Source organism: Mizuhopecten yessoensis, unplaced genomic scaffold (assembly GCF_002113885.1).
Source record: "Mizuhopecten yessoensis strain PY_sf001 unplaced genomic scaffold, ASM211388v2 scaffold10829, whole genome shotgun sequence".
Lineage (NCBI taxonomy): Eukaryota > Metazoa > Mollusca > Bivalvia > Pectinida > Pectinidae > Mizuhopecten > Mizuhopecten yessoensis.
This window is the reverse complement of record NW_018408742.1, coordinates 163,453-179,612: the sequence shown is the minus strand read 5'-3', so window position 1 is coordinate 179,612 and position 16,160 is coordinate 163,453. Positions and strand designations below refer to the sequence as shown.

Here is a 16,160-nt window from a genome sequence, read left to right as displayed (position 1 = left end):
TGAGAATGTCTTTACTTAAATCACCTAACAGGTATACATATTTTAAAATAAGATTTCATTCGTTTATATTAAACAGATAGATATCGTGAGTTTGAGAGTAGTAAATATACTTCGGAAGGTTTCTATTTGTGATTGTAGAAAGACTATGAAAAGTCTAGAGAATTCCACAGTAACAGGTGCTCGTGATGCTGACGACTCCGGCTGAGGAAGAGTATAGTTCTGGCAAAAAAGGTTGACATTTTCACCTGACTCCTATACTTCACCATGAACCCTCCGAGTGTTTCTTTGAAGGTAAACACAAGATATGTTAGGACGTTTATGGATGCATTTAAAAGAACTTTTGCAAAGAAACAACCCGAAATGTGTGTGATGACTGTCACATTCGTGCAAAATAGACTTGTTATTGATTTTACCCGTATCATTCGTATGTTATATACAATGGATCAATAGTAACATTTAACGTTGATAGGTGTATGTAATGGTATTTCATACCGTAAGTATGCTGGTACATAATGTCAACTGCTGTCATCCCTAATTGCTATGGTAAATTTCATACGAAAGTTTACTAATTATATGATTTAATAGAATATTGATAGACGTGTTCACTCACATAAGTCTAGTAATGATGAAAAATATACAAATAACTACATTGATTGCATTTTTTTAAAAACAATTGTAAGACAACAAAACAAAAGTACTACACATGAAACAGGAGACAACAGATGTGTAACAGGAAAGAGCTGTAGTGGCATGTGCTTCCACCAGACAGATCAACACATGACCACTAGTATCCCAGTTCTACCAGTTGAGCTAAAGGGAAATCCTGACTAGCTTAAAGCTAGAAGGCAACCATGATAACCTTATACAATTAAAACCTGCCACACTACGTCCCCACTTGTTAAATGTGTTTGCCCCTTGAACCCCTACGTAACAACCCAGGATCTAACTGCCTATAGTGCCTGCCACCACATAGATTGCCAAGGTCACCATTTGTAACAGGAAAGAAAGTAGTGTGCTTCCATTGAGGACTGAACTAGTGACCCCAAGTATCCAAGTCTGCGCTCTACTAGTAGAGCAAATTAAAGGGGACTGTCCACTAGTGTGAAACTAGAAGGAAGCCGACTAATTCTATATACTATAAGCACCTGTCAAAAATACATGACAGCAAGACTGGGATTCAAATTCAAGCTCTAGATTGTTGCTGTTACAAGCAGAGCTACCTTAAGCTTTTCACCAGCAGTCACTTGGCCAAGCCCCGCTTCACACCTCTCATTTTCAAAGTATCCTGTGCAGATTTAGGGAAAGAATAGACTTGCTGTATATATATCATTGCATGTTGTAAGAGGTGGCTAACGTGGAACCCTCTGCAGACTCGGGGATTTTCCTGTGGCTTCTACTAATAGATAATAGAATCTTACCTTACCTTGAGGGTGTAACAGAGAATCTCCAACCCTCAGGGTGATTTTTCTGGTTGTCTAACCCTCGATAGAGCCTCGGGTTAGACAACCGAAAAACATCACCCCTCGGGTTGGAGATTTCTCTGTCACACCCTCAAGGTAGGGGATGAATATTTTTCTCCCATCCTATTATTTCAGTCACAGCCCCACCAACAATAACCCACCAAGTTTGTAAACAAAAAGACATGTGGGGTATGAATATCGTCATTCACTTTTGACGACGTCAAAGCTGATCTTTCCCGGCTAAAACAGGAGACACACCTGTGAAGGGTGGGAGAATTGAGAATCTTCAACATCAAAATGAAATTGTAATTTTGAGAGTCAATTAAACTGGACAGGAGTACTTATAGTAACTATATATATATATATATAGCAATATCCTTGTATGGCCTTTATATGATGGTAGATACACAAACAGTAAAACAGGGTTATGAAAAAGTGCCATTTCTTTACACAACAGATGATGTTTAATTTCCGATAAAAAAAGGGGGAAATAATAAATCAGCGGATTCGAGTTTCGGGTAAAACTATTGAAGGGTTTATTGTTGCAGTTTACTTTAATGTTAAAAAATCCCCTTGTATTGAAAAATAATCACTTTTCACCTGCAAGGAGCTAATTTATATTGGCCTTGATTAAACATCATATACATGTATATGGTACAATTGTGGTAGAATTTGTGAATTTATATATTATGCCCGCCTATATGTATACAAGATAAGTTCACATTATTTTTATATTTCAGGCAATTATCATCGTACACTTTGTCTTGGTGATATGGTAAGTTACTTCCTTCTGATTCACATAATGTGTCACGTTTAAAGTTTTGTGGTAATAATACTTTCTGGTTGTATTTAATATACCGGTAGTGCATATATAACCTCAATGTTTAAGCAATGTCATCATTTTATGGTGCTTTTTTTTAAATTCCAAAGTTGGATATTTCTTTTAAAATCCACTGTTGGAATGCTGAAGGAAGGTATTTCATGTTTTCTTATAAAAGATAATAGAGATGTACAGGCCAGCAGTGAGGATTCCCTGAATTTGGCTTAATGTCAAATTTATTTTTAACTCTGTTTAAAATGCTGACAGCCTTTAAATGTTTGATCAAGAATTTTATTGCGCTTAAGTCTTGTTGCCATGCATTTGTGACAAGTGTTAATTAATGACTATAGCTGTTAATAGGACGTAAAACACAAACAAACCAACTGAAGATTTGTTCTGGTCTTATAATGGTGATACAAGCAGAAATAAACCTCATTGTGGTGACACTATGTGACTTTTGTATTCAACCATCAGAGGACACACTCCTCATGTTGCAAAGACTTATAAACCCAAGCAAACAAAATGGATCATTGATATGATAATTCAGAGTTCCTACATTGTAATTATATTCTAATCATTCTACATTGTAGGGCGTCCATGATGGAGGGCTACCTGCCCCCAGCCTACTGGGCAATGAACCTGTTTATCTTGATGCTGGGAGTGTGGGGCATTGCCTGTCCGGAGTCAGCTGATGCTATTCTCATGGTATTAAATACATTTCCTTACTTATGGTTAATGTGGCTTATGATTTGCTCACCTGCCCCAACAGGAAGTGAACTTACGGTGTGGTCAGAGGGCTCAGGGTATACCTAGGAGCCAAACAATAGGAATTCGATAGGAATTCGATAGTAATTATGCAATATCTTAATGGCCAGCATATTAATTTCAGGCTACATGTAAATCATTAAAAAGTGTAAATACTAGGAGACTTTCATAACTTAATTTCTGCGTGTTCTCAGCTTGTATTATTTTGATATGCATATATAAATAAGTAGGTAAGTGATGGAGCATCAACACTAGTGCTGTGACAGTATACCGGTATATTGCATAGAGCTGTCACGATACACTTTACCCACAATTCGATACTTATCTCGATATTTGTTTCACTATTCGATTATTTCGATTCGATACACCTTTATTTTGAAATATAAACAAAATGTGATTTATAAGCCGTCGATACACGGAAACCTGCAGTGTTTCCCCACTTTTGATTTGAAGCTTGTCGGAGCATCACAAATCTTCATTTCATTACAGCAGTCGGCCATTTTGTTGGGGCCAAGTGAGATTATGGCTATGTCCGGCCTCAACTTTTTACTTTAAATAACTTCTTCTCAATAACAATGAGGCCCAGGCTGATGATATTTGGGCAGTAGCATGCTGGTATAAAGGGCTACCAAGTTGGTTCAAATGAATGACCTTGACCCACTTTCAAGGTCACAGGGGGAAAATGTCTTAAAATCTTCAAACAACTTCTTCTTGATAACCAAAAGGCCCAGGGTTCTGATATTGGGCCTGTAGCATGCTGGGATGAAGGGTTACCAAGTTGGTTCAAATGAATGACCTTGACCCACTTTCAAGGTCACTGGGGTCAGATGTCTAATAATCTTCATGCAACTTCTTCTCAATAGGTAGCAGAATACAGTAGAAATGGCCCAACTCTGATAAACAAGGCACATGTCGAGGAAATGTAAACACAGCGGATTTACCCTACACAACACATGTATATATATTTGTAAACTGCATTACATTTACAATACATATAAAGCACTGAGAAGTGTATAAACCTCTTTTTTCTATGTATGTCACTTGTGTGAAAACCATGGTTACCACATCAAAAATTACCAAAAAATGCTATTTTTAACCCAAAATTTGACCCCCGCAAGTAGTAATTTTTTTCCTAAGCTCTGTCTGAAATTAAAGATTACCTACCTGGTTGCAGAATTATCTGAGTCGCAGTAAAATTGTTAAACTTGATTTTTTGCAATTTTGCGTCGTGTGCTGTTGTCAAAATTTTACCTCCTGTAAAGCTAGCTTTTCATGTGTACGCACCCTTTCGTATTATGGCCAAAATTTTATTCTCGAACCAAAGAAATCTTCTTTCTTTTTTACAAATGTGAAGCTCACATAGCCCACTTCATCATGCTTATACCAATTTTAGTACAGTTTTATTTTTATATTTTTTTTTCATATCATTATACAGGGGTTAGCCATTTAACAAAAATATCACCCATGGCCACAACCCTCTACTGTACTCTACTACCATAACCAAAAGGCCCAGGGTACTGATATTAGGCCTGTAGCATGCTGGGATGAAGGGCTACCAAGTTGGTTCAAATGAATGACCTTGACCCACTTTTAAGGTCATCGGGGTCAGATGTCTAATAATCTTCAAACAACTTTTTCTCAATAACCAAAAGGCCCAGGGTACTGATATTGGGCCTGTAGCATGCTGGGATAAAGGGCTACCAAGTTTGTTCAAATGAATGACCTTGACCCACTTTCAAGGTCACAGGGGTCAAATGTCGTAAATTCTTTACACCACTTCTTCTCAATAACCAAAAGGTCTAGGGTACTGAAATTAAAACCTGTAGCATGCTGGGATGAAGGACTTCCAAGTTTGTTCAAATAAATGACCTTGACCCACTTTCAACCTTATGTCCTTGTTCGACATTCAAGGTCACAGGCGTCATATGTTTAAATCTTTTAATAGGTTCTTATGAATCAAACACTGATATTCTTTCTGTCTGTAGCTGTATTTTAGTCCACTTTTAAGATAACAAGTGTGAGATTAATACCAGTTGAGCGATGCAGGGTCATTGGGCCTCTTGTTATGAATACTTTGTGAAAATTGCATCCTCGCAGCCGATTGGTTGAGGGATTAGAGATCAGCCAATGAATTGAACGACGTCTCACAGACGTTTCAACTGAAGCGGTATACACTAATATTCAGATCGTGACGCATCAAAAATCCAGAAAAATATATTGTTCAATGAAACATTTCCATGGAAGTTAATGTTGTGCTCAAGTCCGCTAATCATAAAAAAGGTACATTAATTGTTGCAATGTATATACTCTGATGACATCACATAATAGAATTTCTTGATGATTTCTTTTCCAGTTCTTGATTTTGCACCTCATCAGTATCCTTCAAGACATCATCTTTATAGCCATACACCAGCCTCTGGCCTACGATGCCTTTGAAAGGCCCAACAGTAAAAGAGGTATGTACCGTACATGTATGAAATATCTGAAAGTAATTTAATCTGTAAATATTTTGTAACTGGCCAACATACAAAATTCAATACTTCTTATTTTTAAAGGTAAAAGTCTTGTTTCTGAACATGTCCTATAAGTGTTTTTACTACCCCCTGCAATGGTAAGTTAGGGATAGGACGGGTACCATATTATCCCTCTGTTGTCTGTCTTGTCCAGCAATCCATCTGTCTATAGACACATCCTCGCTACCTCTAAGTGCTGGATTGGTATGAAATTGTCCATTCTCATGTATCAGATAGATGTCAACCAAACAAAGCCAAATATTATACCTCTCATATGAACATATGCATGGGTAACCGATCATTGTTTTATCCTCTTTCTAAAGACCTGCAGCTCTTGATGTAATTACTGTCTGTCTGTGGACATACATTTGTCTGGACTACCAAAGTACTAGTTTTAATGGAACTTTGTATACATGGGCGGATCGGTCGAGTGGTTAATACTCCGGCCTTCCCCGCAGGTGTATATCTATGTACTGTATAGCACTTTAGAGTGGCTTATGTTATCTAGATAGGGCACTATATCAAATGCTGTATATTATTATTATAATTATACATAAACCTGTACATGTGTAAGAATTATGTTTTTTTCCATTGATATGAAGAGTTAGGTCCCTTGATATATATTGCATATTTAATATAGAAAAGCATAGTCCTTTCATGTAATGTCTAAAGTATTACGGTAGCTGTATTTCAATGAAACTTAACAACAGCACACAATGGTACGTGTGATAAGATACTTAGCACATGTAACGGATGAATTGATTCAAGAGTTGTAGCCCCTAATGTAACGAACGTATTGATTCAAGAGTTGTAGCCCCTGATGTAACGAACGTATTGATTCAAGAGTTGTAGCCCCTGATGTAACGAACGTATTGATTCAAGAGTTGTAGCCCCTAATGTAACGAACGTATTGATTCAAGAGTTGTAGCCCCTGATGTAACGAACGTATTGATTCAAGAGTTGTAGCCCCTGATGTAACGAACGTATTGATTCAAGAGTTGTAGCCCCTGATGTAATTATCTTCTGTGAATGCACATCTTACCACTACTTGATATTATATTGTAACAGAATGTACCTGTAATTATTTTTTTATTTTTTTACATATTCTTTGTGCATAATATATAATATATTATGTGATGTGTGATGTTACAAATTTGATTTTTGTTTTCAGTGTCAGAATTCCGGTTTTCCACAGGGTATCCTTTTTTGTGTCGTTTAACACAACATAAACCTAACATTGAATGGAAACTATTACATACATTGAAACTTGTCTGGTTGTGTATTGCCAAGAAAGATAAACTCAAATCAGTTGAATAAAATTGAAATGGAACATATCAAAGATAGCGTTTATGTAAGAAAAGTGGAAATAGTAGTAAAATACCACCAATTAAAATATCTGATGCACAATCCCTGCCCCCTCGCTCCCTCCAAAAACGGCCCTGAAAGAAACAAACATATGACGAACGCGAATGCCTACCTTTCAGATTTCTAACTGATCATAACTTCCTGTGTGAAAACAATTCCAATCATTGCCATGAGAACGGTTCACCAATCATTGCCATGAGAACGGTTCACCAATCATTGCCATGAGAACGGTTCAATTATCAAGTTTCACATTGTGACTACACACCTGGGAGTAGGAGTGTCACATTACGCTCTCTGCACTCCTGGAATATGTCATGGCAAAATAAAAGGTTCGCACCTAGCTGTTTGATTAGTTTCAAGAAAAACACCTGACCAATCACTAGGCTGATACCTGTCCTTTGAACATAATAGAAGAACCACACACCGCTTCAAAGCCAGTCAATTTACTGTTACGACACCGCAGGATTCTTTTGATGTACATCAAAGGATCAAAGTAGTCTTCTTGCATTATCCACAAGGTGGCGCAAACTGAGCCTTTGATTTTGTCATGACATATTCCAGGGGTGTACAGAGCGTAAGTGAATGTAACCCCTGGAGTATCGAGGATGCGCTTCCCCTCACTGATGATACTTAGTAGGTGTTAAACATAATTGTTCCTAAAGACAGATTTACTGGTATGTAATCTGATGACTTGAATTTAGTAAATTTTATGGTAGTCCTATATTTGATCAGTTTACACAACAAAAAGAACACATATTTTAACACATGTAAACATTCCCTTGCATGTCTCTCTGAAATTTTTAGTCACATGACCTTAACTGACCTTCAGGATGAGCATTGTGAACCTGATCGTGAAGCCTTTTACATCCTTCCTGCTGTACCGTATTTTCAAGGACAGGGGTGGTGAATACGGCACCATCAACATACCAGGATTCCCCAACTTTGGTAAGTCTGTTTGGTTGTTTTCTAAGACAAAAACATTTATCTGTTAACTTGACAATAAAATGTGTCCGTAAGCAACATCACAATCCTTAATTTAAGATTTTTGATCTGTACCTTTTAGAGCATAAGCTTATCTTATCTTACTTAGTTAGATGAGCAATTCTTGCCAATAAACATGAAACATCAAAATGCCTATTTCCGCAACAGGTTTAGAATGAATAAACTGTAAAATTTGATTTAAGGTTAAATGCCACCTTACTCATTATTTCTGGTTTTTAGGTCACCTGAGCGATTTAGCTTAAGTGACCTATTGCTATCGGTCATCGTCCATCGTACTTCGTCCGTTAACAATTTACATTTTCAGCTTAAGCTGAAATACTGTCAAAGGATTTTATTGATACGTCATGGGAATGTTATTTTTCGGGTCGATCAGAAATCCAATATGGCCGTGAAGGTCGCCATTTTGAAAACACTATTTCAAACTTGAAGTAAAGTTCTACTGGGCCGATTAAATTGAAACTTGGTAGGAATGATCAACTCATGGTCCTGACAAAGTGTTGTTATTTTTCGGGTCAATCAGAAATCCAATATGGCCGCCATTTTGAAAAACTATTTCAAACTAAAAGTCAATTAAGTTCTACTTGGCCGATTTAACTGAAACTTGGTAGGAATGATCAACTCATGATCCTGACAAAGTGTTGTTATTTTTTGGGTTGATCAGATATCCAATATGGTCGCCACAGCCGCCATTTTAAATAACTATTTTAAACTTAAAGTCAAGTTCTACTGGGCCGATTTAACTAAAACTTGGTAGGAATGTTTTATTTCAGGTCCATCAAAGCTGCCATTTTGGAAATAAAACTTAAAATCAAGTTCTTTTAGGCCGAATTAACTGAAACTCGGTCTTTGAATGATCAACTCACTGTCCTGACAAATTTCACTTAAAGTTAAACTTAACTCTTTTTTACACAAATTTTGGTAGGGATGATTGACATCATTATCTCCACTTCATATTTCAACAACAAAAATTAATACTGTAGGACTCAAGTGACTGTTAAGGCCCATGGGCCTCTTGTTAATAGTTCAGAATTATCAGAGTTAATGATTCATCTATTGTATCTATAGTAAATCAATCAATTTCAAATTAACATTCATATACATATATTTCAAAGCTTTTGAGCCTGGAACTCAGTAATACATCTATCAATGACAAATAAATGCTAGTATGGACTTTTCGTTACTTAATACATTAAGACCCTTTCTTTCCCCCTGATCAAGTTTGTCCTTTGGTAGTTTAGCTTTTTTATAACCTCAATCACCTCTGACTTTGTTTGGTCTGCCTCTGGCTGTGGGAGCTTTGGAACAACAATTTCTATGACACCTACAATCTCTTCCCCCAGCAAGTGTTGGGGTGTGAGGGCATAATTGAGACCCTCAATGATCACATATATATACTTTGGTCTGGTCATCAGTCAAATTACTTGCTGATAATTATCATCCATTTCTTGAGCTGAGTGCTAGATAGATCTAAGTTATCTTTCTTTTTTTCTTCAATGTGTTATCAATCTTTTTCCGTTGTCTTTTTTAACATCCAATAAAGGGCTGAATTTGTTAAATGTTTACCTGTCCCTCGGACTGCCTGTAGTATTACGGTGCTATTTGGCGAAATGTCTCGATATTTTCTGTCAGCTGAATTTACCGACTCTGCACATTGTGGCTTAATAAAATATTTTCAGCCGTTTAGAGTCAAGACAGTCATTCACACTCTTTGCTTGACAAAGGAAACGGACGTTTTCGAAAGCTCGTAATATAAGTTTTCAATTACTGTTTGTGAACAAAACAAACTTAGCATTTATTTGTCATTTATTGATGTGTTTCCGAGTTGCCCTGGTTGTTAAACATGGTTCTGTGGTATTGGTTTCCTGTGTCCATGGACCTATAAATAGGTCTATAACCGAAAAATCCCAAATATAATGAGGCATTGATGTTGACCTATTTGCAGGCCAGTCACCAACGACAGGAGGCCAGTACGAGAACATCGATCAACCAGTCCCAACCAACCAGGTGGACTCCCCAGATGACCACAACCCATACAGTGACAAGTCTCCTGTCCACCCTTAGAGATGAGGGGGTCAAAGCTATGATCGTTACTGTGATGATGTGAAGGGAGATAACTCTTTAATCTGTTCTGCATATCACCCGAGAGAGTTAGAGAATGGTACAGGTTTACATATGTAGTCACATCTTGTGTTTTTAAGAAGATTTTTTTTTCAATGAGTGTTTTTCTTCCGAAAAAATGTATGGACATTTTTGGTACAGTAATTGGTGCCAGTATGTTACCCCCTTGTAAAAGCTATTTTTATCTCTGTGATGATAAGATAAATTATTGGTTTTTATCAGAGTAATGTCCAGATTTTCTTGTATAATACTGTGTAAAACTCCCCTTGGATAATCCTGTTCTTTGGCTAGGTGCCCCTAGACATTAAACTTAGATAATCAGAAATGTTTACGGTCTAAATAATTTATTTTCCAATGTACTGGGTAGATTTTGTTAGCGAATACTTGAAATCATAAATAATTTTCAATATTGATAGTAATTACTTGTATCTATGAAACAAAGATTTGCCAAAGATTTAAATTTGTGAATTTGTCTCCTTGCAAATAAACTCAAAATTGATCTCGCAGAAAAACAAAGTAATTAATTATGATTAAAAAAAGTAGTTTATGCTTTGACATTATCAGTGACTACTGACCATTGTCTTTAGTCCGTAAAATATTTGATTGCAACAAATATTGATGTGTTGGAATAGAAAGAACAAATTCTGATGAATTTTTGTTTACAATAGTACAGATCAATATCATGAAGTTGAGTTTTACAGAATCATTATTAATTGAACTTTTTTATTACTTTTTATGTGAGGTTGGATAGGTTGAAGTGGAAATAATTCACCTGTTAATGTATATGCTGAAAATAAGACCAGGTAATCTTACACCAAGTCAACATATTTACACAATGGCAGGATTCATGAGGTTTGAATAATTTTATCCCATGTCATTTATTTTATAATTATACCCATTCATATATCATAATTTTTATCTTTACATGATTTTAACATTCCATTTTTTTCTGCTGATTTCTTCAATGTTATTTATATGCATATACAGGTAGCATTTTACATACTGGTAATGTTATTTTTACATACATATATGGCTGAAGATCGTTGCTTTACATTTCAAGCAAAATCTTAAATGACCGTATGGCATGAAAAAGACTGGGACGATGAAGTAACTTTATGATACATTTTCCTCTCCACAAATCAGTTATATGGTGTTTAAACATTGATGTATTTGTCATCCGCCATTGACAGTATGGTTCAATTTCATTGATAACCTTCAGAATTTTACATTTGAGAGATTAATATATATCATATACGTTTTTACTGAAATCAATAGATCCCTAGAGCTTTAAGCTTGTGATTAATTAATTGTGCAATATTATTACAGGGTTATGGATCCACTTGCCCAATACTTGAGACAACCAATTTTCAGAGTTTTGCTCCAATTTCACTAAAGGTTTTTTCAGTGTATTTTAATGGGACAAGTAGACATTTTTGGGCAAGTGTATTTTTAATGCCGTTCTTTGCTTTGAAGATTTATTACAACAATGTATTTGGGACTGTGTATGAGATGGAAAGAAAGAGAGACGTGTTTCTGTAAGGTATATATAATACACCACACTTTATGCACAGTGACAGGTACACTAGCCTTTTCTGTCAATACACCCATAATATAAACAAGGTTGCTAACTCCGTCCACCTAGTAAAATGACCTGCGTGGAGTACTCGAAAGAGGGCATTGCAGTATTCACAGATAACATGCCATTTTGTCATAACTGTTCATAGTATAACGCCGGGAGCAGTCTAGATCGACCGGAAAATATCTTTAATTTGATGTATGATTTACCATATCTCATGCAGTAAATTTTCGATAGACCCTATGAAACATCGAACAACGGTCGAATGTCAGCTGGTCAGAAAAAGTATTTTCCTGTCAATCTAGACTGTTCCCAGCACGATACTATGAACGGTTATGACAAAATGGCATGTTTTCTATAACGGTTATTTTACTAGGGGGACGGAGCTAGCTACCTTGATTATATGAGGGGGGGTGTAGTGATAGACAAGACTAGTACCTGTGCTTTATGTTGAAAAGTGTATGAAACATTTGCTAGTATTTTAAATTAATCATCCATCAGTACATTTCCAGACAAATAGCCTCCCACCATCCTCATACCAATCATTCGAGTCTTAAACTTAGAACAACACTTTCATTAAACATTCCACAATGAGTTATTAAAACAGGAACTATTTTGATCTTTTAATTTATATAATTATTACATTTTATGCCCTTGTTATATATTTTTAACCAATGTTAATTACTGTTTGCAAATATACTGTGACTATATGTACTTTGTAAATATAGAAATGAATGTATTTTGTCTGGTTGTAATTTGTTAAAAGTTTGTTAGAAGAAACATTCCTAATTTGCAATTTTCTCTCTTTGTAAATTGAAGAGAAAAACAAATGTTGTGAAATCCCTTATTTTTGTTGTTGATTTCGTGGAAAATTTTCATCCACAAATTCATAGGTCCACAAATTAAATACAAGTATGATGAAATGCAATATTCCATTTGAGTGTGTACTCATAATCGACGAATTCATGTACCCACGAAATGGTGGGATTTTTTTTCCGGAAAACCACGAAATTTGGGCCCCACCAAAAATATCGGATTTCACAGTATCTCATGCTATGTTAACAATTTATAATGAACCGAAACAACTGGGGACGTCAACTCCAGGTAAGAGGTAGTTCATTACAGTGTATTTGAAAAAACATCTTGTGATTTATGGATGATGATGTGCTAACCACATGTTTGATTTTACAATATTTGTTTTCATTAGCAAATTGAACGAGGTTTGAGAGCTGTTTACATGTTATTGGTATGACAGTTTATCTTTGCAAAGGTGATAATTTATCCCTATCTGCATTTATTTAATATTTTAACAATCTTTTCTGACTTTGATGTTTTTGAAGAACCAATACTTGTAGTGAAGGTTTACAAAATAACAAAGTGAGCGGGGCTCACAGAATTGCACCCAACTGATCAGCTTCTGACCTAAAAGGTAATGTGTATGTGAAATTTAATTCAGCGCTGGTCTTCTTGGCCACATAGCATGTGTGACACAGGACGATTCCGTCGGGTAATATAATACACACACCTAAAGAAGTACCTAAGCTTCAGCAGTTCAGTCCATGCAAGATCTTTTGATGTTTTTGAAGAACCAATACTTGTAGTGAAGGTTTACAAAATAACAAAGTGAGCGGGGCTCACAGAATTGCACCCAACTGACCAGCTTCTGACCTAAAAGGTAATGTGTATGTGAAATTTAATTCAGCGCTGGTCTTCTTGGCCACATAGCATGTGTGACACAGGACGATTCCGTCGGGTAATATAATACACACACCTAAAGAAGTACCTAAGCTTCAGCAGTTCAGTCCATGCAAGATCTTAACGAATATACCATGGTATGTACAAAGCTGGCAGTCTTTGCTGAACAGTACTAGTGACACCTCCATATTCAAGTCACCTTATGACAGTGTTCTCTGTATGGTCGTTTTAATTTGAGTCATGGATGTTCTTTTCCTCAGTAAATTTGGCTTTGAGATACTGTAAAATCTGAAAGTATTGTTATAAATTTAAAGGTCACATTATTTCTATAAAGGTCAAACTAGTAGTTAAATGGTAAAAATTCTTATACATACAACAGAGGTTGGCTAGCTGGGGTGACTTCTTGGCTTTTTGAAATGTTGGGAGAGACCAGAATAAGTGTTGCTGCATGTTAGATATTTGTTTCTGTGATGTTCTGTTTAAGATATAGTTCAATGATTTTGAGTGTTTACACAGTATATACATACCTGGTAGTACAACGGTAATTTAATCATTTGAAAATCTAATCATTCCTTATTAAACTGTTTATAATAGGGTTCTGCTATAGGTTATAGTTCTCTGCATTCCTATTTATTACGTAATCAATTTGCATCAGGTTTTTTTAGCCCGGACCAAATTTTATTTACAGATTGATATTCCACTTGTTATTATTATTATCATCATCATATAAATACCAAGACATACCGATGTAGAAATATTTTTTCTTTAAACACAAACAGTGTAAGTGTCGCAATGTTTGAAGACCGACTGGTCCCTTTGTCAAGCTTATTGCCGGAGTGAGTGATTTGTATTGTACGTGTACAACGATGTGATAAAAATACACAAGAATTGTATATTTCTTATGTCACTACCAGGTACATATTCAATCCAGTTTTTACGCTCTTTATCAAGAGGCACACCATCTGGGGTCAAGTGATATGAATATACAATTTTGTCACATTGTTGTACAGTGCAAATCTCTCTCTCAGTTATAGCTTTAAAAAGGGACCAGTCGGTCTTGAAATGTTGCGACACATTTAACACATACTTTGTTTGTGTATAAAGTAAAACTTTGATATCACATGTACCTGTTTCCCAATTGATGAAACTTATTGAAGAATACCAAGTAGAAATATGTTAAGCAGTTCTCATACAAGTTTGTACATTAGTTTTAGAATGCATTCATACATGTGTCAGACATACACCAGATATCCCACTGGATGGATCATACATGTGTCGGACATACACAAGATATCCCACTGGATGGATCATACATGTGTCGGACATACACCAGATATCCCACTGGATGGGTCATACATGTGTCAGACATACACCAGATATCCCACTGGATGGGTCATACATGTGTCAGGCATACACCAGATATCCCACTGGATGGGTCATACATGTGTTGGACATACACCAGATATCCCACTGGATGGGTCATACATGTGTCAGACATACACCAGATATCCCACTGGATGGGTCATACATGTGTCAGACATACACCAGATATCCCACTGGATGGGTCATACATGTGTTGGACATACACCAGATATCCCACCGGATGGGTCATACATGTGTCAGACATACACCAGATATCCCACTGGATGGGTCATACATGTGTCGGACATACACCAGATATCCCACTGGATGGGTCATACATGTGTCAGACATACACCAGATATCCCACTGGATGGGTCATACATGTGTCAGACATACACCAGATATCCCACTGGATGGGTCATACATGTGTCAGACATACACCAGATATCCCACTGGATGGGTCATACATGTGTCAGACATACACCAGATATCCCACTGGATGGGTCATACATGTGTCAGACATACACCAGATATCCCACTGGATGGGTCATACATGTGTCAGACATACACCAGATATCCCACTGGATGGGTCATACATGTGTCAGACATACACCAGATATCCCACTGGATGGGTCATACATGTGTCAGACATACACCAGATATCCCACTGGATGGGCAATCTCTCTGAGAGTTTTTCTGTCAAGGATCATTAAGCTGTTGGGAGCAAACATCTAACTTTTTGTACATGTCTTGTTGGCAACTTGAACACCAGTCAAAGAGTACAAGTAATCAGCGTTTTGTATATGTGCCAGTCAAATGTAACAAAATTTCAATGGACTCATTGAAAACTTGAAAATTCATTAATTTGTCATTGAATGACTCAATAATTTTAAGAACTTGACAGGAAATTACTATTTGAAAAAGAAGATAAGGAAATTACTGAAAAGGTAGAAAAACACTGCTTCAAGTTTTAATGGAAGTGCCTTCCTCTTTTCGAGTCTGATCAAGTAATTCTTTGATAACTTTTTTTTCTGTACAGCCTGTTGGTTTCACATACATATTAGTTTTCAAATTAAATGAAGCTCCGTATAAAGTTTGATGTCTTCAAACTCTAAAAAAAAAACAGCAGTCACATACATTTTGGTTGGAAAGGTTTTAAGGTCGATACATTTATGAATATTCATGAACATCTTATTTAATCTTTTATAGCTTAAGCTTATAAACTGACCAGAAATAAAAATTGATAAAAATTCACACTTCTGTCTGTGTTTCATTGGCTGTGCTATTTTGTCAGTTATGTCAGCTGATCATGAAATCAAATATGTCATATATATATATATATATCTCTCACAATTTTTAATTTCATCTTGAAATGGAAGTTTAGAAAATTGAAATGTCCTTTGTTCTAGTAGTTATAACCATATTTGAGTAATGGATAATTTCAAAAGGCATAGGAAAAGCACCAAGCGACCAGGATTGCCTAA

The 16,160-nt window shown here is 36.2% G+C and overlaps 1 protein-coding gene across 2 annotated transcripts; it reads left to right on the top strand.

Moving 5' to 3' along the window:
- The first annotated feature begins 163 nt into the window (after window positions 1-163).
- On the top strand, window positions 164-15,932 carry LOC110462773 (type-1 angiotensin II receptor-associated protein-like). Of its 2 annotated transcripts, XM_021516927.1 has the most exons (8): window positions 164-291; window positions 2,201-2,235; window positions 2,871-2,985; window positions 5,399-5,501; window positions 6,730-6,754; window positions 7,753-7,868; window positions 9,868-12,979; window positions 13,226-15,932. In XM_021516927.1, the coding sequence occupies exons 1-7, from the start codon at window positions 265-267 to the stop codon at window positions 9,984-9,986; spliced, it is 540 nt and encodes a 179-aa protein (XP_021372602.1). In that variant the 5' UTR covers window positions 164-264; the 3' UTR covers window positions 9,987-12,979; window positions 13,226-15,932. The 2 variants fall into 2 exon arrangements, with proteins under 2 accessions (XP_021372602.1, XP_021372601.1); XM_021516926.1 differs by lacking the exons at window positions 164-291; window positions 2,201-2,235; window positions 2,871-2,985; ... (1 more) ...; window positions 6,730-6,754; window positions 7,753-7,868 and having other exon boundaries at window positions 9,985-12,979.
- The last annotated feature ends 228 nt before the right edge of the window (window positions 15,933-16,160 follow it).